The sequence below is a fragment of the Pangasianodon hypophthalmus genome, chromosome 2 (genome assembly GCF_027358585.1).
Source record: "Pangasianodon hypophthalmus isolate fPanHyp1 chromosome 2, fPanHyp1.pri, whole genome shotgun sequence".
Lineage (NCBI taxonomy): Eukaryota > Metazoa > Chordata > Actinopteri > Siluriformes > Pangasiidae > Pangasianodon > Pangasianodon hypophthalmus.
Genome location: NC_069711.1, coordinates 27888777 through 27916369, shown reverse-complemented (window position 1 = coordinate 27916369; position 27593 = coordinate 27888777). Strand labels below are relative to the sequence as shown.

Genomic DNA, 27593 nt, shown 5'->3' with positions numbered 1-27593 from the left:
AGAACTTGGGGAAAACTAAAGCCTGGGAGAAACTTCAGCAGGACAATGGTCTCAAACACAATGCCAAAGCAACACAGGAGTGGTTAAAAACAAAAAGGTGAATGTTCCACAGTGGCCAGGGCAAAGTCCAGATCTGAATCACATTGAGAATCTGTGGCACTGTTTGAAAATTGCACTCAAAAAACAGCAACATCCAACTAATCAAAAGAACCTGGAGCCAAATTGCCAGGAAGAATGGGAAAGAATAACTCAAACAATGTGTGAAGCTGGTAGAAATTTACCCCTACAGACTTAAAGTTGTTATTGCTGCAAAAGGTGGTTATTCCAAGTACTAGTCTGAAGAAATTTAATACTTATGCAAGCAGCACTTTTTATTTTTTTTATTTTTATTTGACAAATAACAAATTCTGACTTTTAAATTTTATTTTAAGAGTATACTGGTTTGCAATAAAAATACTGGCTGGAACAAACTGTGTAAGCACCATTTGTAATCCAGATGAATCTGATAACTTTTAAGGGCATTGAATACTTCTGCAAGATAATGTATATATTTATATGTACAAATTGTACATAGCAACTGATGGGCCAGAGTTAAATATTGTGCAACTGCAGCAGGGGTTTTCTAACTTTTTGCAGCCAAGGCCACTTTACTGTAAAATAAATTCCACAAACCATCAGCACAGATTATATATGCACATAATCCAACTATTCAGACATTAGGTTTATTATTTAATTGTGTACAATTCCTGGACTTTCCATCCACTTGTTTTTGAGGTTTTGTATAAAAACCCATTCAATTCAAATGCCCAGTCAAATAGGCAAATGACTATAAGAACTATAGTTAATCAAACTATAGATTAATAATGAATGTATTAGTTTTCATAATGGTGGTTGGTGATTTCTGCCACTGCAAAAGCATAAATAAAGATCACGGACCCCTGGGACTCTCCAGTCCCTACATTAAGGATCACTAACATATAATGACCCGTGTTGCCAACTTAGCAAATTAGTCACTAGATTTGGTAACTTCTTAGACATTGTTAACAACTTTATTTAAAAACAAAAGAGCTTAGTGACAAATATAGAGATTTTCAGGGCAGACATTAGCAACTGTCCTAGATTTGATAGGGTTCTCCAGTTCACATCCCAGTTGCTGGTTATGAGTCGAGAGAGCAGGTTCGGTTGATTCACTACCAGTGTGTAAAGCCGGATGGAGTTGTGCTTGCACTGAACACCACTGTTCCCAGTGAACAATAACTGATCACTATTGCTGATCCTACCCGCACACTTCTTTGTTCTTTGCTTTTAACTGGCATCTTGGCTATATTCACAAGTAATAAAAGTGAGTTATTCTATCTGTAGCCATGTTTATTTCCTGACTACTCAGTTCCACTGCTTCTTTTTCTCTGTGTTCTTGATAGAAATTATAAAATAAACAATATTCGGCCATATTGTGTCTGAAATGTCAGTTACTCAATATTAATTTCTTGTGTATAGAACCATTGCTTAAAAAAGCAATATAACACTTGCAATCATGTTGATGATATCAGCACAGCTGTGATTACCTGTGGCTGAATAACAGCTGGGCTGATATTCACTACAACAGCACTCATGCTCATGTGATATTTCATAAACATATTTTTTTTATTCTAACAAACTCTATTCTATTCAATTCTGAGTGCATTCTGAGGATATGTCCACATTAATCTGGATAATCAGGATAATCTGGATTTTCGTTTTAAAACGCTGTTCGTCTACACTGGCATTTTCTAACGTTTTCCAAAAATTGCTCGTCCACACTGAAATGTCTGAAAACGCTTACATCCCTACCCTGTGCATGCGTAAGAAGGTAAGAAGCTTTGGCCTGCGTCATTTCCGCCAGGCGTTTATCATGACGCAACTATGAATATGCAAATTACTTCATGGCGTCATCTGGCGAATTATTTTTTTTGAACATGCATTAACTATATTCCCCTGAAAATACAAATGACAGCGTTGATAGTGACCTACATGGTAGATATACCTGATAAAATTGGCAAAATGTGGCTGTACAATGTAGGTGCACTGTAATAAATTGCACGGAGGTATATTTTCTCCACAACCCGACACCAGAGTGAGTCTTGAGAGGCTTCCGGTGTGCGCGTCATTCTTTTTAACTTCCTCGTTGAAACTGAAAGCGTTTTGGAAGTCTGTCAAACTTCAAGAAAACCGTCAACGCTTTCTTTTCTGTTCTTTTCAAGTTGCTTTGCGAGAAACTGCTTCAAGCCAAACCGCTTAAACGTCGTCCTTTTCTAAATGTGAAGGTAAGAAAATTCATTAAAATAAATTTAATTCCACTTTCAGTAGTATTTAGCTAGTTAGCTGGCTATATCGCCCAACCCAGTCGACTAGAATTTTCTCCGGGAGGAAGTTGTCGTTTAACTCTGTCTGGTGAATATTAACTGTCATGGGCTTGTTTTTCCCAAAAAAAAAAAAAAAAAAAAACTACGAGAAGAGATTTTATTTATTTATTTTTACAAAAGCTATTGACCTTGGTTGTTTATCGTCAGGATCACGTGACAGTTTTTGCGGTTGGTTGTTTGTTTCCGGGAGAAAGTTGTGGCAAACTTTTGTCTAACTAATACTTCATTTGAGCTCATCGATATTTTAAAATGTTGCTACCCAGTATTTTGTCCAAAAAAAAAAAAAAACCTGAGAAGTCTTTTGTCAACCTTTTGTCAATTGATAATCTTAAAATGTTCCCCATTCTCCATACAGACATGTAGAGCAATTAAATAAATAAATATAAAATAAATATTTTCATCTTCAGTAACTTTACCCTGGATACCACTGGATGTGAGGTGGGAACACACCCTGGATGGGATGCCAGTGCATCACACGGCACCACACACATACACACACACACACACACACACACACACACACACAAACACACACAAAAACTCTCTCTCTCTCTCTCTCTCTCTCTCGTAATGTATCCCGTTCAAGTACTGTCATGTTTTGGGAGGATGGAGGAAACCAGAGAACATGGAGAGAACATCCACACTCAGGATCAAACCGAGGACCCTGGTGTGAAATCACATTTACACATAGTTCCGCTTACCCGCTGTGTGATTGATGAGCCAAGACATATTTGGTATCTAACATTTGCAGAGACTATGTAGCTAAGTCATGAAAATGTATCACACTCAAAATCCTTTGCATAAATAAATACTAGGGCCGTAACAATACAACATATGGTATCATTTTGTTCAGTAGGCTCTCGATTCCATGTGTCGGTGTATTGAATAATACATTCAATATACTGAATAATAAAGTAGACTATTCATCATAAAATATCGTAATGAACATTTAAGGTTAATCATGACCACACTCCAACCTCTGAAAAAGTTGCTTCCCCTTGATCTTGAATCAGGAGTGCTTACAGTGATTTAAGAAAAAACACACTTCTCCTAAGCACAGCATACTAGCATGGTAGCGTGTTATCTCGAGAACAACAGCGATGGCTTTGGCAAGCAGCATCTGGAAAATTACCTCAAATCCTTAAGATCTGGTGTATGGAAACACTTTGGCTTCCTGCCAGTAAGTTGTGGACTGAAAGTTTAAAAACTTATCAGCCAAATATGTGTTTAGCAGAGTGACGCTAATACCACAAACATGTTTGGGATCTCCCTTCTGTGTTGCTCTCTAAGACTAGACATAATCATGAAGAACAAGCACACTCGTAGACACAGCAATGAGAGAGAGCTACGAGACTGACAGAGCAGCTAGCTAACAGCAGAATGGCAAAAAAAAAAACATGCTCCAGACACAACCGTTTGTATGTCACACCAGTGTTTAATTTTGTTACTTTCTAATACACAACGTTTGTTTCATTGTATGCTGCTAAGAGTCTGAATGGATCACATGAACACTGTTATTATAAAGTTTCAGTTGTTATGCTTTTTTTTGTTATCATGTTGAATGATTTAATCAATTGAAAATGGAAACCTAAGGTGCATATTCAGGCAGTTGCTGTATCGAAAATGTCTCATATTGAGACACCACTGTATCATATCAAATTTGAATTTTGTAATACATGTTCATATACTTGCTCCAAACATCATTCAGCTGCATAATCTAATCTTAAAATAAACTCCATGTGCAGTGGAACCTAAAGCGCACTTTACCTCACATGATACACAATTTGAACATGGACGTGAACGAACATCAGTATCAGTTTTGGTTTTAGGCTGAAGTTTTTACCTAGATATCTTTTCACAGTAGGTAGTAGACCCTTGTGGTATCAGTGTTGTCATGTGTACATGGTGTCATCAAATGAGTATGTGGCCGGGGTAGAATCAGCACACAGGATGTGGTTATAGAGAGTCGTTACATATTATATATGGTGTGAGGATTTTGGTAACAATCTGGTTAACATTTTAGTTCTGAGCTAAAATAAAAGACTTGTGTGACACGGTCCAAGTAATCATGACTTGGATTGGCTGAGTATTATAGAATTTTAATGAGAATAAAATAATTTTATTGTGCACATCAACATGACTATCACAAACCTCTCAACAAGAGCTTGTCTTCTTAGCTGTCACTGTTGCTGCCTGATCAAGCAGCAGTGCCTGTGCATCACTGATAATATGGTGTTACTGTGTATGTAGTATCACCAACTACTTGTAGCTAGTTAGCTAAAATAGTGTAAAAAATACAGTATTGGTCGTTTCACAGTATCAGACAACATGTGGTCATTTCTGTTTTTTTTTTTTTTTTTTTTTTTTTTAAAAAAACCCAACATGGATCAGGCCACCAGAGGACTTGAATCACTCACTCTTGCCTGATGTAACAGTTTGAAATACCAACACCTCCCATTAGTTACTAGACAGCTATCATGAGTTCTCCAGCTAAGCAACTTCCCGGCTGGGTTACGATACACACTCCGTAACGAGGATAAATCAGCTTGCTATCATGTATCATTCACTAGCTTTTCACCAAGTTAGAACATAAATGAAAATGCCTTAGCTGTCTAGCTAGAACAAAAGTCCATCAACTCTTTCACTGTCTTGAGCTTACAGTAAAACTAGTCATTACATTTAAAAAGACCCTTTACAATTGAGCAAGTTGCCACTGACAAGCAGTCCTGTGATAATCTGAAATTTTTATTTGACTGCAGTGGACTGAAAATAAGATTGAGATTCTAATATTGAAAACCATAGTAAAGCTATTAGCTAGCTACACTATATAGCCAAAAGTATGTGGACACCTGACCATCACACCCATGTGTAGAACGTCTCCAGACTCCTTCAAAGCTGGAAGCACACAAGTGTCTAGAATGTCTTTGTATGCTGTAGCGTTAAGAATTGTCATTGGAACTAACAGGCCCAAACATGTTCTATTATGATAATGCCCCTGAGTGCAAAGCGAGGTCCATAAAAACATGGTTTACCGAGGTTGGTGTGGAAGAACCCAAGTGGCCTGCGCAGAGCACTGACCTCAACCCCACTGAATGCCTTTGGGATAAATTGCAATGTCCACCGTGAGTCAGGCCTTCTCGCCTGACATCAGTGCCAAAACGAACTAATGCTCTTGTGACTGAATGGGCAAATACCCACAACTACAGTCCAAAATCTAGTAGAAAGCCTTCCCAGAAGAGCAAATGAGAACGACTCCATATTAATGCCCAAGGTTTTGGAATGGGATATTCAGCAAGCATATATGGGTGTGATGGTCATGTGTCCACATACTTTTGGGCATATAGTGTAATTTATCTACAGTCTTCTCAACACAAATGTATGTATATCCTCCAACAGTAAAGTGGTAGTGTTGAGTTTAGTGATGAAAAATATCATTTAGTGATGAAATGCACCAATCTCTGGGTTGCAAGACTAGGTAGCAGGGCCTAGGGGGCAGAATAATAGCAGAGATGCCAAATAATATTACCATATTTGTGTAATGTGCCAGGTCAACCTGACATAATTTAAAATCTGATTGCAGTTTGAGCATCTTAAAATGTTCTCTACCATACATCCCAGTAGCTTCATCAGCAGTCCACTCATTATTAAATGTTCTAAATTTTCTCTCACCAATACTTCTATATACAGGTGTGCAGGCTAGGACCTATCTCGGCAGGTTCTACTTCTGGCTCTGCTCAACATGGACCTCAGTAAACTTCATGAGATTGATGAGGGGCTGACAAAGAGTGAGGTCGCAGCACTGAAGTTTCTCTGCATGGACCACCTCGGCAGGAAACGGCTGGAGACCGTCAAGGATGCGAAAGACCTGTTCCTCCGGCTCTCGGAGCAAGCCTTGCTTGATGATGAACTCTTCCTCTCTGACTTGCTCTACACTATTGGCCGCTATGACTTACTTCCCATCCTGGGCACTAACAAAAATAATGTCAGCAGGTTGTTGCAAATTCAGAGCTCTGGTGTTTCAGCGTACAGGTAAAAACAGACAAGAAAATTTAATTTGGGATGTTACATCTTTGGTATAAGCATATAGACTAATCTGCTGTTCCGCAAAATGAATGTTATTGTGTAATGAAATATTTACAGAGGAATAAAACGCAACAGTGCAGCTTGTTATAAAATAAATAATCATTGATGGGGTGGAGTGTTGTGGGTACAACACTGAAGTTGAATATTTTCCAATAACAGCACGTCCTTTATTCTATAAAAGTATAACATGACATACTTTTTATCCATTTATAGTTACATTTAATGTTGTCTGCAAAGCAGATAGATTTCTGGTTGGTAATATTGTAACAGCTATAAACAGTTGTTCCCTCACTTTCTCTTCTACATATAGCTTGTTACCAAAAAAAAAAAACCTGCAAAGTGCATTGTCCTCCTACCTTAGACTTTCCAAGGCGAACACTTAAAGTTACAGCTTTACCTCTGACTGTTACAATGAGCTTGACATTAGAGTCAAGATACAGCTCCTTAAAGTAAGCTTCATATCAATTCTTATATGTTTTTCTTTGTTAGAAAACTCTTTTTTTTAAATCCGTTTTTAATTAGGATTACATTATTTGGACCATCCCCACACCAAATTAATTGACACCTTCTGACGTATCATATTTAAGTATTCACTTCTGTGGTATGAAATATTTTTAATCATATTATAGTATTCTTTAAAATGTATGTGCATTCGTTGTGAATAAAAAATAACAAACATACATAAAGTTCATAAAGTTGTACCTGCTCTTTGACGCATTGCTACTGTGTGTTTTAGGAAGATGCTCTATCAGCTATCTGAAGACGTAACAGATGAAAACCTTCATAACATAAAGTTCCTTCTGAACAACCTACCTAAAGCAAAACTGGCTTCTGCTGTATGTATATTAAGCTCAAATTCTATTGTTTGAGAGCTTGAGAAGTTAATGGATTAATATTGTGAGTCAGTACATGACTCTGCTTTATGCATTCCTGAATATTGCAGACATTTCTGGACGTCCTGGCTGAGATGGAGAAAATGGAATTGCTTGGAGAAGACAAACTGGATGAACTAGAGAATGTTCTGAGTAAATGCAGTAAAGAGCTCGCTTATAAGGTACAGACATTCAAAAGCACAAGTGGGACCAGGGAACTTGATCGCATGTCAAGACCAGGTAATTCTGTCTCTCCATCACTTGCTTGCTTCCTTCCTCCCTAGCTTCTTCTTTCCTTCCTTCATTCCTTGGAATGCTTCTTTCCATCTTTCCAATGCTTCCTTACTTAATTCCTTTTTTATTTCCTTGGTCTAAAACTTATATTATCCATTTATGTTTTTATCGCATAGAAGAAGGCACTCGTCTGTCTGTACCACATCAGGAGGTACTCATCAGTCTGCCTGTACGTGAAGGGCCACATAACTTACACCAGAAAAATATGATTAAGTTCTGATTTTAATGGTTAAAGGATTCTACAAATTATCAGTGAAGATCCTGATGCTGTACATTATATATACACCACAGAATGCCTAGCTTGTTTTTCTTATATTTCTCTCTTTTCTCTTTGGTGTGCCTCTGGGACTCGATGCAGAATATGTCCATAGCAGAAACACACCCACAGTGTAAGTGTGACTTCCTTTGTTTCAATATTCTGCAGATGTTCAAATGTGCAGTATTTTCACACTGCAAGCAGATACTAATCTCATGCTATCCTTTTGTCATTATCCATTTCCCCATCTCATTCATTCTCCACAGGGACGGGTTCCTTGTCTCGGAGTGAGATTACAGTGGACACAGATTCACGTGGAAGGCCAGTCTCCAGAACGGCTGCAATCGATGTTTGTTTAAAATCCAATTCAGTATAGCACAATATTATAACATTAAAGGTAATTTATTAATACATGACATGACTATAACAAATTGTGTGTTCCCCAAGGAGGATGACTATTATCCCATGACCCAGCGGCCTTTAGGACACTGTCTGATTATTAACAACTACAACTTTGAAAAGACTTTTAAACTCAACAATAGGAAAGGGACGGATGCAGACAAAGGTATTTCTTTCCATTTACAACAGAGCTAATTGGATTATGTATCACAGCATTATTGAATGCTGGATTCTGTCAGAAGGTGTTGATAAATTTTCTATAACATCAGCTCTGATGGCTTTGTTTTAGTCCTTACTTATAATTTAGAATAGATCTTTCTCTTTTTCTTACAGCCTCTTTATTACTGTTTTTTAGCTGCATTAACAAATGTTTTTGGGAGGATGCATTTCTCAGTGGAAGCGAGAAGAGATCTTACAAGTTCAGACATGCTGAACACAGTGAAGGAGTTTTCAGAAAAGGATCACTCCAGAATGGATGCCTTCGTGTGCTGCATCCTCTCACATGGTGAGAAGGGTACCGTGCTAGGGACTGACGGCAAATCTGTTCTGATCCGTGAACTCACTCAACCGTTTGCCCGCTGCTCGACACTCACGGGCAAGCCCAAACTCTTCTTCATCCAGGCGTGTCAGGGTAATGAGCTGCAGCTGGGTGTGTTGAGGCAAGATGGACCTGAAGAGGGTGAGTATGAGGAAGATGCTGAAAAAGCTGATCCCCCCCGTGTCCCTGTTGAAGCAGACTTCCTGATTGGGATGGCAACTGTAGAGTCCTACAAGTCTTTCCGTCACACAAAAGAAGGATCCATTTTCATCCAAGAGTTGTGCAAACACCTGAAGGAAGGCTGTCCCAAGTAAGTGAGAGGGGAGGAAAAACCTGGATTCATTATTCTTAGAACATATCTTTTCTACAAAGCAAAATATGAAATGATTTGTCTTTTAATGTTTTTGAATATACCACTGTTTGCAAATCCATACACAAATCAAACCCTATCAAACCCACATTTAAATAAGTGTGTAAAGACATTTTCCGAGGCTATATAGCATTAGAATTTGCTTGTTTGGATTACCATATGTGTAGAATCATACTTGCTTTGGGTTGTCCTTAAATGTCTGTTAAAAACAAGTACTAGTAAATTATCAGAAACCCTAATACGAAGGATTTTGAGATCACACTCTAGTTAGGAATTATAATAAAAACAATAAAAGCAAATGGTCAAAATGCAAACCTTTGTTTATCGGTTTAATGAATGCATTTATTTACTTATACCGAAAACAGAACACTCACCCACTCTTATCTTAGTTACTTTTTGCCCCTACATTTATGAGCGGGCATAATCTCAAACTGTTTGTCCCTCGTGGCTATTTTTTATCTGTAATTTAAAATTTCTTCTTGTCTTTAACAATAAATGTTCATTGTTAACTAGAATAAATGTTCTTGAATTTTTGATGTGACAAGTTGAAATAAAATAAGAATTGAATACTTTTTGTTTTGTTTTAACAGGAATGAAGACATCCTGTCAATTATGACAAAGGTGAACCGCAGCGTGAGCGCCAGAGAGTTAAACAAACACAAGCAGATGCCTGAGCCTCGCTACACTCTTACCAAGAAACTACTGCTACCCATGGATTGAGCTAGAAAGCCTTTTGTGATCAGTCTTTGTCTTCCGTTACACCTTATTAGCCTTAATTTTCCATTAAACTCAATCATCATGTAGATTTTGGGGCACTCAGGTTAATTGGCCAACTGGCCATGTGATTTAAATATTGAAAAGGAAAAAAAAAAAAAATCTCTTTGATACTTAGGGTCCCAGCAGCATGTGCTCCTTTGTTGAGCATGAGTTCAGAATGCTGTATCGTTAAATTCATCTGCAATGTGAATTTCCACCATTGCATAACAATACTGCTATATGCAGACTACACTCACCGTCCACTTTAATAGGAATACCTGTACACCTGCACATTTATGCAGTTATCCAATCATTCAGTCATGTTGAATGGCAGCGGCACAATGCATAAAATCATGCAGGTACAGGTCAAGAGCTTTATTTAATGTTCACATCAAACATCAGAATGGGGAAAAGTGTGATCTCTGTGACTTTAAACGTGGCATGGAGGTTAGTGCCAGATGAGCTGCTCTGAGTATATCAGATACTGCTGATCTCCTGGGATTTTTCACATATGAGTCTCTAGAGTTTACACAAAATGGTGTGAAAAACAAAAAACATCCTGTGTGCAGAGGGTATGCAGGCTGAAACACCTTGTTGATGAGAGAGATCAGAAGAGAATGACCAGATTGGTTTGAGCCAACAGGAAGTCTATAGTAACTCAAATAAGCACTCTTTACAACTGTGGTGAGCAGAAAAGCATCTCAGAATGCACAACACATCAAACCTTGATGTGGAAACAGGACAGTTGAAGATTAGGGGGGAAAAAAATCACCTGGTCTTTTTCCGTTCTTCAACTGTCACCACAGTTGTAAAGAGTGCTTATCTGAGATACTAAAGACTTCCTGTCAGCTCAAACCAGTCTGGTGGGTGTTTCAGTCTGCAGATCCTCTGCTCACTATTCTGTTTAAACTCTAGAGACTGTTTTGTGTGAAAATGCCAGGAGATCAGCAGTATCAGAAATACTCAAACCAGCCCATCTGGCACCAATATCCATGCCATGTTGAAAATCACAGGGATCACCTTTTTTTCCCCCCATTCTAATGTTTGATGTGAACATAAACTGAAGCTCTTGATCTGTATCTGCATGATTTTATGCACTGTGCTGCTACCACATGATTGAATGATTGGATAACTGCGTAAATAAGCAGGCGTACAGGTGTTCCTATTAAAGTGGACAGTGAGTGTATATACAGACAAATACCTCTTCGAATGTTTGCCAATTTTCTGTGCATTCTGTTCTTATGCTGGTGCCATTACATTACTGTTAAACTCATTGTACATTGTCCATAGCTCTGATAAAATATAGCTCAATGTTAGAGCTAATGTTTAGCCAAATGTTTAATGCTCAGCTTAGAATTATAGTCTGGCTTGATTTCAGTTTGTGTAGTAAATAAATCTGAACTAAATAGGCTTCTTAAACTAATTAATATAAGCTCCCTGGACCAAAAAATAGTCTCATCATTGACTAATACTCCCTAATTCTTGTCTTAATTACATCTCTAATCCTGTCAGATAATGGGTCAATCCTGAGATCTTGTGATTTTCCTGAGTGCTCATCATTTTTAGCCCATTCTTTGACTGTATGTAGAATTCACCTAGCGTTACGGTCCATATTTTCGTATTTCAGCTGTTCCAAATAATCCCATGAGTTTTTTTACGGGATTGACATCAGGGAATTTTGCAGGCCAGTGAAAGTGTGCCAGTGTTTCATCACACTCGTCACTCACAGATTTGCCTCTGCTCCCTACAGATACATCCTCCCTACATCACGGAACGTGGGAGTGTTGTGTTCTGCTTGGACAGGAAACATAAAGCACTTCTGGCCAGCAAACTGACAACCCAGTTTTATTCCCAACCCTTTGATTTGGTTGTACCCAACCATTTGACATATAATGCACTGCTGCTGGTTCCTAATATTTATTCCAGGGTGTCTCTTTTGGGCAATTGTCCAACAATGATTTTCACATTTAGATAAGAAGTGTGTGATGTCCTCAAACACACACACACACACACACACACTTATGTATATCTTTAAATGAATTCAAGTGCTTATTATAAAAAGTGCATATTGAGGGAAAGATTGTTTGATTTTAGAAATGCTGAACTGTTTACATGTATAAAAGTGAAAAAAAAGAGAAGAGAATAGTTATTTACCCTAATGTTTATTTTATAAATGTATGCGAGAGAATCAAGTGCAAACCTTAATTTCAGATTAAGGTTCACAAGATTTTTTTTTTCCTAAATCCTGAAACACTTGCATTGATCAAAACAAAGATTATATAGAAAAATGATGCACTGTTGTGACAATTATTTGCAATAAACAATGCAAAAATAAAAAAAAAAATACTGTTTGTTTTTGAGTCACACTCATATTAAAGAAATCCATAAAGTTATATTTTTGACAAAAGGAAAAAAAGTGTCATTCTTTCGGATGGCAAACAGAATTATAGAAAATATTTTCATATAAATGATGTACTTTTTGTTAAAAAATACTTAATAAATGGATGTAAGCTGCATTACAGTCTTATAAATTGATATCCATTTATATGAAATGATTAATACATCACTAGGTTTAGAGCACAGCTTTGTATATCCTATAGGAGACTACAGATTATATATTTTTAATAGCTACAAGTATTTTTATAAAAATGTTTTTATTAGAAATTTATTAGGTTAAACAAAAAGGCTAAACAGTTTTACTTCATTTACTTCTCTTAAGTGGTTATATTTTCTCTATAATGAAATGTATAAATTATAGGACATACAGTATATATAGATAGACTGGAAAAGAAATTAATGAAATTAAACAAAAAAGAAACATGAACTTGCCTGATAATGTTCAAATATGTCATGTCCATATTTCTTAAAAAAAAGACATTTTAATTTTTCTCTTTAATTCGACAACGTGGACAATTTAGTCATGAATACACTGAACAAACATTATTTTAGCTGAATGTTTGTTACTTTATAAATCAAAGTCAGTTCAATTCGCATGCATTATTTGTCCCTTTTGAGACTAAAGCCCTTTTGAGTGCTTTAGAGATACATGTTTTTTTCAGGTACAAATCAAAAATCAATTTAAAAAAAATTACATGAAAATATGACGAATGTAAATAATGATATAAAAATTTTCCATAAAAATTCCTGATGTTTCCTTCCTATTTTATACATAATTATGACTCATGGTACATAATTAGCAGTAGGTTAATTTTTTTTTTTGAATAAAAAATAAGGTTCAGACAGGGTTTAAAGCAAAACCAAATTTGTAATTGCAGATTCACTTTAAATTTACTCTTAACTTGCATCAATCAAACAAATATAAAGTATTAGCTAAAACTGAGCTTAACAAGAACAATAAACATTGAAACTTGAAAACAGGTGGATGTGGAATGCTCATTAGGAAATGCTCATTATAAACGTTCTACTGCGGATTTGGCACACGGAACACCAGCTTCTTCCTCAAGGTCACTTTATGGACAGGCATCTGTTTAGCGATACCTGTGATTCGGAGTCTGGCAGCTTTTTCACTGACCTCCTTATTGACACACAGCAGGATAGTCTGAACATCCTCACCCCTAGAAAACAGATAACAAAATGCACATTACCCCTTGGAGGGCTAAGGGATCAAATCAGCATGATTGTAGACTTCAGGGATCTTATTCACAAAGAGGCTAAAAGTAGCTCCTAAATGGCAGAGAAAAAGTTTCTAAATCTACAAAGTAATGGTTAAACTATTGTACAGTCTGCTACATAAAGGCTGTCTAAATCGATACTTTAAAATTAAAATACAAATTCTTTCATTAATTCACACTTAGATGCCACAATGTTCATTTGCTGAACATATATTTGATTTGAGGATTTAGATTTATTAGTATATCTGAACATTTTCATGTTGTTGTTTTAGGCCATTGTGCTTTCATTTGTTTTTACTACCACATCAGCCAATCAATCACTGCTGATATTCATTCATGAAACATGCCAGCCTCCCTCCTTAGCTGAGGGGAAGTTCCTCTGAGCAGTTTCGTGAATAATGTTTAAAAAGAAAGAAGCCAGGAACTTTTAATACCACTTAGGGAGCTCTTATTGGTAAGTTAATATTCTCTTTGAATACAGCCCCAGGAGCAGAACTTACATTTGTTCAGTACTTACTTTGGGCAGTACTTTTTGAGTTGCTTACACAAGGACTGGATGAACCAAGAGCCCGAAATTGTTTCCCTGAAAGATACGTATCCTTTAACGGTCGACCTCGCCACGAGGAAATCTGCATCAGCTGGTAAGGTGCTCATCTCGACAGCATCCGTCTCGAATGATGCTTCATCCTCCATTTCCGCATCCGCTTCCACTTCCTCTTCCTCATAGCTATCAGGCTGGACTTCAACAGACAGATGGTACTCCTTTCCACGGCAAGCCTGGATGAAAAACACTTTGGGTTTATTGATTAGACTCGGACATGACTTTCCACTGAACGGGCCAAAGATGTCATCTCTGGAGACAATGGTTCCATTTGTGCCATGCACCCCGTCACTGGAGCCATGGCTCATGATGCAGCAGACAAAACAGTCGCCATCGTGCTGTTGCTGGCTGTAGGTCTTCAGCAGGTCCTTCATCTGTTCTGCGGTTTGGTTTTTGTGCACACGCAGACTGAAACCCAGCCACTGGAACACCATTTTAAGAGACTCTGTTGAACAAGAGGAAGGAGACCATTTTTTCAAACAACTGATTCATGTTTTAGAGTAAACTAACTCTTATACTGTAGTAATAATCAGAGATCCACTGTTAAGACAATGAGTATTTAGTTCTTTATTATACTAATATGACCATTTTCATTTTATTTTTGTTTAAGTATTTTAAATGTCTCCCCTTTCAAATTTTGCTAATGCACAGATTCAATTAGTTCAATTGTTGTCATGCTCGTGATAAAATAAATAAATAAATAAATAAATAAAAACAAATGGAAAACAGAAGACATGACCTTTTTAAATTTCTGTATCCAACAATATGGCGATCTATATTCCCTGAATGAACAATATGGTTCATTCAGGGAATATACCGTACTTTTAAAATTGGACCTTAAGGACCACTAATATACATTTAAAGGTACAGCACATGCACCTTCTCATGTACTAAAGGTACAGCAAATGTGTCCTTGTTGGTAGCAACCCAGCAACAAGGAAAATTACAGTATGGTACGTTTATTTCTGAGAGTATAGGATCGAAAAGCATTCATTTGATTAACAGTAAAATTCAGACAATGTCTGGAAAAGGATGAAAAAAAAAGACTAACCTTCATCCGAATGAGCTCCATAGCGGTCTTTGAGGGGTGGATCAAAATTCACATTGTTGATGATCACACAGAGACCACAAGGTTTGCTGGACATTTTGTATTCAGTAATCTGAAAAGAGAGTTTTCCATAATTAAACATTATGCATTTGACTCGTGTTGGAATGTACACATTTCTACACACAGTACCGTGTGGTGATACCCCCGCTCTAACACTATTATTACACATTGCAATTTCCAGAAGAGTTCAATCTGATATGGAGGAGCAGGGAATATGCCAAACTGGACTGAACTGAACTGTTATCATACAGGAAGGAATTTGAATTACCTCATCGGCTGCTTTGACTGGATCCTCTGGAAGAGAGAGAAAAAAAAAACATGAACATATGTGTCACCCACTGCTGCTATATCCCAACTCACAGCTAAAAAAATGTCATGATGACATCTAGGTCTTGTTCTCATACCCTGGTTGCGTGATGTAGGTGCGGGGATGAAAAGCTTCTGCAGCTCAGGGAAACTGGCCTGAATGTCTTCTTTCTGCAGGAGATCCACAAGTTTGCAACATGTCGCATCACCCTTGTTTATCACAGTGTCCAAAAGGTTAGTCACAATTTTCTCCTGTGTGTGGTTACTATGGTTAAGATTGCTGTATTCACGCTTGGTGATGATTTTATCCTGTTGGGCATACTGTAAGATGAAGCTGGCGTCAGCAGACAGGGTGTTGATAAGGAAGACTTTCTTCTCGAGCACAGTCTGCATGGCTGTAAGAAGGAATTAGACAGCACATTTGAGTAACTTCTGACTGTCTAAGAATGTATTAAATGTTTCTTAAAGAGCAAATCTAGCAGCCTTTTTTTCCGTTGTCATGCCCCTGTGTTCAAACATCACCACTGCTAGCTGACCCGACGTGAACACCGGGGGTTATTTATTTTATTCACAAATACTCAACAGATTATCAACAAATTATCAAGTCTTTTAATTGATCAGGACTTGTGTTTGTGCCTTTGACAAACTTAATGGCAGAAAGACTTTGTTCTGTAACACGGCATGTCTTGTCTCTCCTGCGTCTTTGTTTTTGCTTTATACGGGAGTCAAGCGCATGTTGTACTCTAAGAATTGAAAGCTTATTGATGCATTATAACCCCACTGCTTTAAAATGTGCTCCTTTTGCACCCAACACGTGTACAATAAGCTTATTCCGTCAAGTTAATAAACTTTATTTTATTACATGAAATGCTAAAGTACGTTTATAGCAATCTTGGGGTCCAATACAGACAATTTTATCGCTCTGTTAATGGCACCATTTCTCAAGGGGTTAACTTGTTGGTTTGGTGCTGGACTTTGGCTAATATAAAAGAGGAAGTTTTAAATGACACTTAATGCCAAAGTATACTACTTCCAGGTTCAGGAGAACAAAATATACTGATAGATATCAATAAAAGCAACAAAAACAAACAAACAAAAAGACTAGCTTTAAGGAGTTCAGAAACAATGCTCATACATCAGCGGTTTTGTAAGACATTATGCCTTAAGAGAAATACTTGGTTTCTCATTTATATCAGTAAACCTCTCACCACTACTTTGGTCTCAGTACATTTACGAGGCCTGATTTTCTGTGTTCTCTTTGTGTCAGATAAGACGAGCAGAAAGAAGTGTTTTAAGCAGGATGGTCAGGGTGGTGTGACACAAGGGGTGTAGTGGCTTAGTGGTTAGCGTTGTTGCCTCACTCCTCCAGGGCTGGGGGTTTGATTCCCCCCTGTGTGCGTGGAGTTTGCATGTTCTTCTTGTGCTTTGGGGGTTTCCTCTGGGTACTCTGGTTTCCTTCCCCAGTCCAAAAACATGTGTTGTAGGCTGACTGGCATCTCTAAATTGTCAACACTGTGTGTGATTGTGCCCTGCAGTGGGTTGGTGTCCCCTGCCTTGAGCCCTGACCCCCCCTGGGATAGGTTCCAGGCTCCCTGTGTAGGATAAGCTGTACAGAGAATGGATAGATGTTGCAAAGCAATTGCAAAAATGTGACCCTCAATGGTTATGGCATAAAGAAATTTCTTCTAGATTAGGTAGAAATTGTATTTTGAAATGTCTACAGTTTGTGGCCGTGCTTTTTTATTTATCCATCCATCCAACCATTTTCTGTACCGCTTATCCTACACAGGGTCACGGGGAGCCTGGAGCCTATCTCAGGGGACTCGGGGCACAAGGCAGGGGACACCCTGGACAGGGTGCGAAACCCATCGCAGGGCACAATCACACACACACACACACTCATTCACACACTACAGACAATTTAGAGATGCCAGTCAACCTACAACACATGACTTTGGGCTGGAGGAGGAAACCTGAGTTCACGGAGGAAAACCCTGAAGCACGGAGAGAACATGCAAACTCTGCACACACACACTCCGGGCACAGGGGCATTCGAACCCCCGACCCCGGAGATGTAAGGCAACAGTGCCACTAAGCCACAGTGCCCATTTATTTATTTATATTTATTTATTTATTAATAATAAATTATGGATTTCACCACCTGGGCCCTCTGTATGTTTTACATCACATTTATGTAACTCCTTTCAATAATTTCACTTATGTTACTCTTTAAATCTAACTTGTTTGTTTCATGCAAGCGTTTGTGGTGCTTGATGACAGAAGACAAGAGGAGAACGACAGGTGCATTTAACGTCAAGGAAGACGAGCACTGTCGTAAATATTTAAACAGCAGGTAATACAAGCCAGGAAGTGGGTTTCGCTTGTAGCAGCCTGGAACAGACCACAAACAAAATAACCAATGTGAGGAGACGACAGGCTGCTGTCTTCCCGGCTCCTGGGGTAAAGGTAAATAAGTAGGTCATAGAAGCTATCCGTAAAACAGCTACACATTTATTTCTCAGCTGTAGTGTTTGCACTGTATCAGTCAGGTCACTGTGCATGGCCGCCATTAATCCTGCAGTAATAACACTCTAATAACCACCTAAACAAACGGAAACACTGTGGGGTTCACGCCACGCACAGTCACAGCCAAGCACAGTATTATTTTTATTTATTTACTTACTTACTTACTTACTTATTTAACACATTAACTCACCTCATTCGTCGCGAGGAGAGAAAAAGCGCGCGAAAAAGTCAGTAAAAGACACCGGATAGAAACAAGATGCTTTGAGATGATATTAAGATAATTCTTGGGGTCCGGCTGGTCCCTTGCTTCTTCTCTTTCCGGAAACAAATCCAGAATAATCACGAAATCCGTGTCGCCGCCTTTTCTGGCACTTCCTAATCTAGTTTAGCTAAACTTCCGGTAAAGCTCAAGTCGCTCATTCGACATTAAATTTCGTCCTCCTTCGTAGGTTATGATTTCTGGGAAACACGCATCTTTCCCGGTAGAGTGTAAACACAACTCTCGAGGTTGCCAGACCTTAACAAAATCAAGTTTTTTAAGCGCCTGGTATATAAAGTAGTCTGATTAAAAGACCTATCTGCTAATACATGTAACAAACATGTCCGTTAACTCTGTGCTTTAACAGAGTTTGCTTTACATTAAAACGAAACTAAGTATTTAGGTTATGTTTCTTGAGTTTGGAGACCTCTCTGGAAAAAATTGATATTGCAAGCAACACAAAGCACATTAATCTGATGGGAGAGCCATTAGTATGGTTTAAAATCTACAGGTGACAGTACTTCTGGGGGAAAACAGTGTGGCCATGCATGTGGTATGTTTTCATGTGTGTTTGATGGTTGTGAGTTCAAATCCAAGCACCGCCAAGCTGCCACTGCTGGGCCTTAACCCTCATCTGCTCACTTGTATAAAGATAAATGTAAGTTGCTCTAGATAAGGGTGTCTGCCAAATGCCATAAATATAAATGGACTGTGATCCAGATGCAGATCCTGCATTGGTTTCTGGCATTGAGTTTGTGAAACAATGGCTAAAGGTCCCTTGTGTAGACCAGGTTGCTCCAATATGTATATATGTGTGTGTGAGAAGGTCAAGCACACATTGTTAAATCTAACATCATATACTGTAAATGTGATTTTGTAAACTTATACAATACTTTTGATCTCACCACATTATTCACCATGAAATACCGATTAAATTGATACCAAACATGCCCTGAGGAATATCATTTTAATCTGACCAGTCCAGAATCAATTTACTGCCACAATTCACAAATCTATATGGTAATCAAGAGAGAAACAGTTTTATCCAGTTACCAACAATGTAATGTAGGCTAATCCCTAAGTTTATGTATTATCAAATGAATTTTTTTTTCTTTTCTTGTCCTTTTTTTTTTTAAATATAACAAACCCAGCAGATAATTTAATTTGTGTCTACGTCCACTGTAAACCTATGAATAAAAACAGGCTTATGTTTATGAGCTGCTGCAATGGATCTGGATGGAATAGGTGAGTTCGATAAGTCTTCAGTGTGCTGATTGTTTGTTTAACTAACGGATCAGCATGTGTGTTTCTGCTATTTACATTGCAAGAGAATGTGCCTAGTGTGTATCTGAGTGTGACATATTCAGCAAATAGATCCCCTGCTATTCCATATCCTAGTTACATTGACTGTGTTTTATAACACTGGGATTTTGTCCTCTTACTTGTTACTGTATATAGTGCTGTGTGTGGGTGTCTTTGAAACGCCAAGCTCTGCTTTTGATCTGTGGTTCTGGTTTTCTGTCCTACAGAAGGCCTGAACGATTCCTGTCCTGCAGTTTACCGTGCTGCACTGAAGCTTCGTTCCCTGCAGAAACTATGCCACAGTAAGTTATCTCTCAGTGTGTGTAAACACATTTGGAGAGTGGAATCATGTTGCTTTACATGACACTCGGGATCATATGAGTATTTTTCCTCCTGTAAAAAAAAACATTCTATATGTTTTATATGTCATTATATTTTACAATTTTTAGCCAAAGTATTGCAGACTTGTTCAAATATGTTATATATGTGTTATTAGTTGTTATTATTAGTGATGAAATGTATCTGTGGCAAAAGACTAATTTTAAACTTGGCTGAATACCAAAGTAATGAATTATTAAACAATGAACTACTGAATACAGTGTCTGAAATACTATTTTTTAAATTAAATTTTCTAACTTGTTTTAGTACAAGTGCATAAATTTTGTAAGGAATAAAACATGAGAGAGCCTGCTATTATACAAGAATAATCACAGATGGGGTGATGTGATGTTACCACACTGAGGTCGATTATCTTCCACCAGCACATCCCCAAGTGCTTTCCACAGCTATTTGCGAAGGCTAGCAATTTTTTATTTATTAACGAACGTCAGAGTAGACATTTTATCAATTTATGATTAATGGTGTGGAATGTCTACAAAACAAATTCCGGTTATCATATTATAGTAGATATAAACACTTGTTGCCTCACCAGCCTCTCTTTTTTGTCTCATTTAAAGTTAATAAGACAAAAAAGGAAAATAATGACAAAACTACAAGATTATAAAAAAAAAAAACTTAAAAAAAAAACTTTATGGATGTGCATATTGAGCAAAACACTTGATGTAAAATCAATGTGTATATAATGGGCCATTAAAATATTTGCATAACTTGACAAATCAGTAGAATTTGGTCCAGTGGATATACACTGATTTCATATTGTAAAAATTTTTGCTCAGTGAATGACTTTATGAGACTTGTTTTTTTTTTCTCCCGTTCTTGTTTTACATTAAGTAAAACAAGAAAACCATGAGACATGGTGAAAAATGTTCATCATTCACCAATGGCCAAAAAATAAACTACATCCCTAGTTATTATCATTCATGTCTGTGTTTCAGTGCATATGGTCCTGATCCGGGATTTGTGCTCGGCTCTCTGGGCTGTAGGGGACTTGGGGAATATTTCCCAGGAAAGCTTGAAGCACAGTCTAGAACAGCTCTTCCAGGGTGTTTTACAGAATTTACCTGTTCAGGCGGTACCAGAAGCTACAGAGCAGACTGCCAGACTTCTCTTCAAGTTGTACGACAGGTAAGAAAAGCCATCTACCCGTTCAGTTAGCTTGCATATGTATGCGTCATATGTGCATTTAGGTTTGGATGGTTTGTGATATCTTATGTAGGGAGAAGACTGGCTTTGTTCCTCTCAGATCTGTGGAAGCGGCACTGATAGTGCTTTCAGGAGACACACTTTCAGCCAAACACAGAGGTTTGAATCGTGTGTATAAAATTCATTTGTGTTTTGCCATATGTAGCCAATAATGGGTTTATATATTACATAATTATACACAGCTATATTTACCATGCAGCTATATTTAACATATAGTTAACATGTTTAAAATACATTAATCACAGCTGTGAGTCATTTTCTTGTTTTTTTTCTGCAGCGCTGTTCCAGCTGGGTGTTAGCTGTAGCAGAAGGCAAGGCACAGAGGATGCTTTTGTCAGCCGTGCCGGCCTCAGGAACCTTCTGGACGACCTTAGTCAGGTGAGAATCCCTCATCAAATGATTTCTGTTGTCATCTACAATATGTATTACCAGTCATAAATTAGGATTCAGCTCATTGGAATGTAAGATATTCATGATCCTAAAGGCATTTTGATCTAAAGACATATTAGATGCCTGTAATTTGCTTCAATAAAAAGTATAAATAGTGAAATTTCCTAACGTGACCTGTCCTCCACAGGAGTTTCCCTTCCAATTACCAATAGCAACCATGATCTTACAAAATGTCCCTGCTAAAAGGTCCCATGCTCGTATGCATATATAACCTAAAGAGAATCACTCACAGTTCTGACACTGTTCCCAAATGAGAATAGAAATTGCTCAAAATTCTGATATCTTTCTCCACACTAATGCCAAACCATTGACTTCAGTGGAAATTAAGCTCATCACTGCTTGTTCAGGTACCAGCTGTTGTTCAGGAGAGCCACGTGTTTGGTTCTGTGGAGGCTGCAATCCAATCCTGCTTCACTGGGGTATGTTCTACTTCTACACACAGATGTACAGTCACAGACACACCCAGAAACTCACTGTGTTTTCGACTTTACCTAGGTTATCAATAGGAGGGCAGGGGAGGAGCATTTTGTGAGCTGGCTGCAATCGGAGCCTCGTTTGCTGCTGTGGCTCTCTACCCTCTACAGACTGTCAGTTAGCGAGGCAGTACAGCACAGAGTGCGCTGCCACGCCTGCAAGGCCTTCCCCATCATAGGCCTCAGGTGAGTGTGTGTGTGTCTGTGTAGTGGGGGATGTGCCTTGCTTTTCTTTTTAAACATAATTTATTTTTGTACAAAGAGACATCACACTGTAGAATTCAGTATCAGAACACTGATACATTACATAATGTGCTACATACATGTCATGATTTCGTTTATTGAATGTAGTGGTCAAGGTTGCTGAAAGGTGCACTTGTGCACTTTATGTATAAATTTGTGTAGTCCCTTGTAGTTCTGTGTTGTTCTGTGTTTGTCTTATGTAGCACCTTGGTCTTGGAGGAACGTTGTTTTGTTTCACTATGTCCTAACTGGCTGTATATGGTTGAAATGACAATGACTCTAGTGCAGACCGTGCCTTCAACTAAATGGCATGGAGTGTGATTGTGGAACTGGAATGCTGATTATATAATGTATGTTTTTACTTCAATATACTAATATTTTAAGTCAGCTGCCTAAAAACGTCTCATTTGGTCATTGGATAAATACATCATCATCTTTCTCAGTACTGACCGTTCACACATGAGCCCTGCCAATAATTTCTTAGGAATCTTCCCATAATTATGACTCTGGCTTCACACTTCCTGAATAGCTACTGTTAAAATTTCCATGTACAGATGCACATGTGACGGATTAAGCCTAAGTGTATTGTGAGCTGCTGTAAGTTTGTATTTGTTCACCTTGGGCAGTGTTCTCTTTGCAGGTATCGCTGTTTGAAGTGTTTGAACGTCCACCTGTGTCAAAACTGTTTCCTTACCAAGAAACGTACAAGGAAACACAAGCCTTCACATCCGGTTCTGGAGTACTGCACTCAGGTATTGTTGCCAGTGCATTTAGCGTAGGATTATACTCAGCAAAACTTAATATAATGCCCTTTTAAAGTGGTCTTTATACAGTGACTTACTGCTAGCATGGTATCCTGGGTAATTCCAGTATGAAGGAATGCCTAACAAGGTTAAGCTGTGGAATGCTGTTCTTCATCATCTCAAAAGACCCACTTAGCATCTTGGATAATTCCCATGAAATTAAATCTTCTTGGACATGATAAGTATATTATCCTTCATGCCAGCCCTCATGGAAGGAATCAGTGGCATCACTGGCATCCAGTGCCCGCCATGTTCTTCTGCCACGGCGCTACACCAGGAGAGAAACAGAAAGGAGGAGACCTCTTATAACTGGATCTAATGAAGAGACACATGACAGGTACAGAGAAAGTGTGTGTGTGTGTATTCATTAATGTACATTATCATTCTTTCAGGTGTCCTCTTTCCCTCAGTGCTCATGTCTCAGGGCTGCAGCAGCAGGAGTGTGTGGATAATCTGGAAGGTTTGGACATTGTTGTCTCTGAAAATGTTCCTCCTTCACCTCCTCCTCCTCCTCTTCCTCTGCAACTTAACATGGAGTCAAAATCACTCCAGACAGACGAGTCTGACAGCCAGCCTCAGGTAGCTCTTTACAAATGCGGCAGTGCTCTCTACTTTTAATTTTGTTGATGTGTCTAAAGAGAGTTGTGCGTATTACAGAGAAAGATGTCATTACTCCAGAAGGACCTAAGCATCACGCAAAACGTCATGAAAGATCTGCAGAGAGATAAAGGGTAGTAATGCTTTTGGATTGAGTATACATTATAAGGTGTGTGCCAGTGGCCATATTTGACACTTATGGTGTGTGTATGTGTGTGTGCTTTGTCATCAGTCTTCTGGAGAAAGAATTTCAGGTGTGGAAAGTAGCTGCACAGTCAGAGCATGAGTCTCTGGAAGACAGGTGCAGGGAGCTGGAGGCCAACATGGAGGTGCTGATCCAGCACAACCAACAGCTGGAGCAGGAGCTAGGACAAGTCAGACATGTGAGTGAAGAAAGTCAGGAAAAGAAAGAGAGAGAGAAATATGGTGACAACCATTTCAGGGATATTTCTGGACAGGTTTAACCTGTATCCTGGTTTGTTCTCTTTACTACTTAGCATGTAAGCCATCTTTTCATTATCTCTGTCTTCTACTAAAGCATTTCTGTAGTTTTACCAAATTTCAAAGTAATTCCAGTTATTTATGCTTTCCAGAACAATGCATGCATGATCAGACCCACAGTACTATGACGCCATGCATCATTTCAAATTATACAGAATTAGTCATTTAGGAATACCATTGAGTGAAAAATTCATGAAAATATTCCTTTAAAACAGTATATCTTACATTGTCTCAATTATTAGCAATATTTCTGAATACCAGGTAGAGTTGCCGCCTCACAAACTGTCTGTGTGGAGTTTCTTATGTTCTCCCTGTGTTCATGTGGGTTTCCTCCTGATTATCTGGCTTCCTTCCATCTCCCAAAAACATGCCAGTAGGATTCTATCCCATCCAGGGTGTATCCCTGCCTCAGTGTTCGGGATAGGCTCCTGATCAACCAGGAAAAAGTGGTTGCTGAATATGAATGAATGAATGATTTCTGAAAATAAGCATACAAGACTCCTTTATATCCTTGGGGTTACGTGATGGCAGGAGAGAAATGGGGATGGGACACTTTATAAAAATGACTTCAGTTCATATTTACACCGACTACTTTATTTGGCGGTGCTACTCCCAAGCTAAACACAAAATGGTGTGTCAGTTGTTAAAGAATTGTGCTACTTACCGTAAGGTTGTGTGTTCAAATCCCAGCATTACCAAGCTGCCACTGTTGGGCCCTTGAGCAAGGCCCTTAACCTCAAAGGCTCAGTTCAGTATTCTGTCTCACTTGCAAGTCTCTTTGGATAAAAGCATCAGTAAATAATTTTAGAAGGCTTCCATTTTTAGTAAAAATAAAGTTGAGCTGAAAAGAACATACATGTTTAACTGGTGAAATAGTCCTGATTTTTATCCCGTGCAGGCATTGAGTATGAGAGGAAGAGATGAGTTTGGCAGTGACATCCACACCCCTCCTCCACAACAACACAGCAGAGATGACACCAGTGAGAAGCAGTTCACGGAATCCGAAAGTCCAGCTTCATACACCAGCTCCGCTACAGAAAAGGATCAGGAAACAGCGACAGGGGAAGTGAGGGAGAGAGAACAGCAAGTGAAAGAAAAAGAGACTCTGAATCAGGTGCAAGAGGAAGGGCGTATAGATGTAGTAATTACTGAAACCTGTGTGACCGAGACAAAGAAAGTGGTCCAACTTGTTGGAGAGTCTGAACAAGAGCAGGAGGAGGAAGAGGAGCCACACTTTTACAGACAAGAGCTTATTGGAAACGATATAACCTTAGATGGGTCTGTCATAGCGGAGGATTCTGGGACAGATCATTCAGATGAGGAAGAAGAAGAGCTTTGTGATCTAGTGCAGAGACTTCATGGTGCACTCCTATCCACACCAACAGGCAAGTGTACAGGGTGATGGTCAGTTGCATACCTGAACTGATTTGCTGCATTGTAACGTCACTTAATTTTCTAATATCCAGTTTTTTGTAACGGGAGATGCTTAAGGGCAGTTAAGAAAATCATTCAGTACAGTACTACTGTACACAAGGAGCTCAAGGATCACTGCTGTCATATGTGGCTTTGTTCGCCTTTTATTTTGCACTAGCTTTCATATTTGAATGCAGATTTGAATATGGGAAAATGTCATCAGAGAGAAGAAACAAGTGTTTAAACATATCATGAAATGAAAATTATGCACTAATATGGGTTATGTTTGATTACTCATTCACAGTGTGAATATAAACCGGCCTTCTCGGTTCTCTGGTTTTGTACTGGCTGTCTTCAAATGAAGACTAAAGACCTACCTCTTCACCAAGCACTTAAAGGAGCACTAATGAAATAGTTGCTGTGTTATTTCACACTAACTCCCCTCTACCAGGGTTTTAGCTTGATTGTATTCTCAGAAACTAACTTATTTGTACTTACATGTGGATAGTTTTTGGATGGAAGCTAGAAAGCATTACTGTAAGTCATTCTGGATAACAATGTCTACCAAATACTGTAAATGTAAATAAGGGTAACATAAAATAGCAAACATGCATTTTATTTATATTTTGTTATTCTCTCTCTTGCTATACAGGGTGTGGTTCACGTCAGACGGACACACTGTTACAGGCAGCAGGAGGGGTTGGAGATTCAGTGTTTCATCTTGTTACTTCTCTCAAATCAATCAACTCACCTGTACAGGACATGGAACAGGGGTCAGCAAACAGTGGTCCACACGGCAAAGCCTTGTTCCACCAAGCAAGTTTATTTTCCCACCAATGAAACAGGAACCTTTTCTCTTTTGCTTTAGAAATTTCAGTGATTTGGCAGTTTAAACAGCAGACTTACAGTATCAGTAAAATTTGGTGTGTGAATTTATTACTCATATTTAGTCACTGCCCATTTGCACGCATCCCATACTAAAGGCCCGATTTTGTTTCTGTGAGCTGAGAGACTCCTGCTATTGCCAAGCAAGCATGACTGCAATTGACGAGGAAGACAAATGCCATTCCTCCCACCAGAGAACAGGGCCAATTATTGTAAGTGACTTTGGAGTTATCTGGATTTCAATCTCCCGCACTGACAGGTGCATGTTATTGTTTGTACTGATGCTTTTGTGAAAATGTTTAGGCTGTTAAAAATCGTCAAAATTATTATTGTATTATTATGTAATATTGTAGAGTATTTAGTGCTGCCAAGCTGCTTCTTCCAAGCTATGTTGGTTACCCAACACCCAATCCCTGACACAAATACATTTTTAATCATTCTTAACCAATCCATGCCACTCAACACTCAACCCTACTTTAATAGTTGTTGCAGAGCCAATGTTCTGATTATATAACTCAGGGGTCATCAGTTCCAGTCCTGATGGGCCACAGTCCAGCACAGAAATACCTTATTCAATTTAATTCAATAAAACTCTTAACTATTGGGTTCAATTGGGTTCAAGTGAAAAAGAAATCACTGAACTGTGGTGCACTTCAGCTGAACACGTACACTTACGAGTAGCTTGTGATCTTTTTGCATGATTGTCATATGCATATAGAAACTTAAAAATTAAATAATCTTAAAAATGAACTTAAACCCTACTTATTTTATTGTTCCTTTTTAATACTATTTATTAAGTGCTGTAGTTATTCATTTTTTTTATTCTGTTCTTAAATTTATTATTAAAATATTGCTGTGATTTTGCATGTACTGTGGTTGAGTCAAGTTGATAATATGTAAAAATTATTTTTAATTTTTAGTG

At 38.3% G+C, this 27593-nt stretch overlaps 3 protein-coding genes across 7 annotated transcripts; 2 read left to right on the top strand and 1 right to left on the bottom strand.

Moving 5' to 3' along the window:
• The first annotated feature begins 2144 nt into the window (after positions 1-2144).
• Positions 2145-10059, top strand: casp8 (caspase 8, apoptosis-related cysteine peptidase). Of its 2 annotated transcripts, none has more exons than XM_026933210.3 (10): positions 2145-2303; positions 6090-6431; positions 7222-7321; positions 7429-7597; positions 7771-7820; positions 8010-8040; positions 8174-8256; positions 8355-8472; positions 8662-9154; positions 9805-10059. In XM_026933210.3, the coding sequence occupies exons 2-10, from the start codon at positions 6142-6144 to the stop codon at positions 9932-9934; spliced, it is 1464 nt and encodes a 487-aa protein (XP_026789011.2). In that variant the 5' UTR covers positions 2145-2303; positions 6090-6141; the 3' UTR covers positions 9935-10059. The 2 variants fall into 2 exon arrangements, with proteins under 2 accessions (XP_026789011.2, XP_026789010.2); XM_026933209.3 differs by having other exon boundaries at positions 7768-7820.
• Positions 10060-12116: 2057 nt separating this feature from the next.
• Positions 12117-18823, bottom strand: casp20 (caspase 20, apoptosis-related cysteine peptidase). Of its 2 annotated transcripts, XM_026933213.3 has the most exons (7): positions 18334-18823; positions 15908-16012; positions 15716-15788; positions 15580-15605; positions 15255-15363; positions 14120-14648; positions 12117-13545 (listed from the first exon to the last, which is right to left on the bottom strand). In XM_026933213.3, the coding sequence occupies exons 2-7, from the start codon at positions 15935-15937 to the stop codon at positions 13392-13394; spliced, it is 921 nt and encodes a 306-aa protein (XP_026789014.1). In that variant the 5' UTR covers positions 15938-16012; positions 18334-18823; the 3' UTR covers positions 12117-13391. The 2 variants fall into 2 exon arrangements, with proteins under 2 accessions (XP_026789014.1, XP_026789013.1); XM_026933212.3 differs by having other exon boundaries at positions 15716-16012; positions 18334-18817.
• dytn (dystrotelin) lies at positions 17813-27530 on the top strand. 3 transcript variants are annotated; one of them, XM_053231196.1, is made up of 14 exons: positions 17813-18083; positions 19932-20006; positions 21039-21228; positions 21320-21414; positions 21584-21684; positions 22104-22175; positions 22252-22415; positions 23113-23224; positions 23479-23612; positions 23686-23854; positions 23933-24006; positions 24105-24255; positions 25272-25758; positions 26439-27530. In XM_053231196.1, coding segments are annotated over exons 2-14 (1938 nt in total). In that variant the 5' UTR covers positions 17813-18083; positions 19932-20005; the 3' UTR covers positions 26627-27530. The 3 variants fall into 3 exon arrangements, with proteins under 3 accessions (XP_053087171.1, XP_034167205.2, XP_053087167.1); XM_034311314.2 differs by having other exon boundaries at positions 23668-23854; XM_053231192.1 differs by having other exon boundaries at positions 17814-18083; positions 21320-21405; positions 23668-23854.
• Positions 27531-27593: the final 63 nt, after the last annotated feature.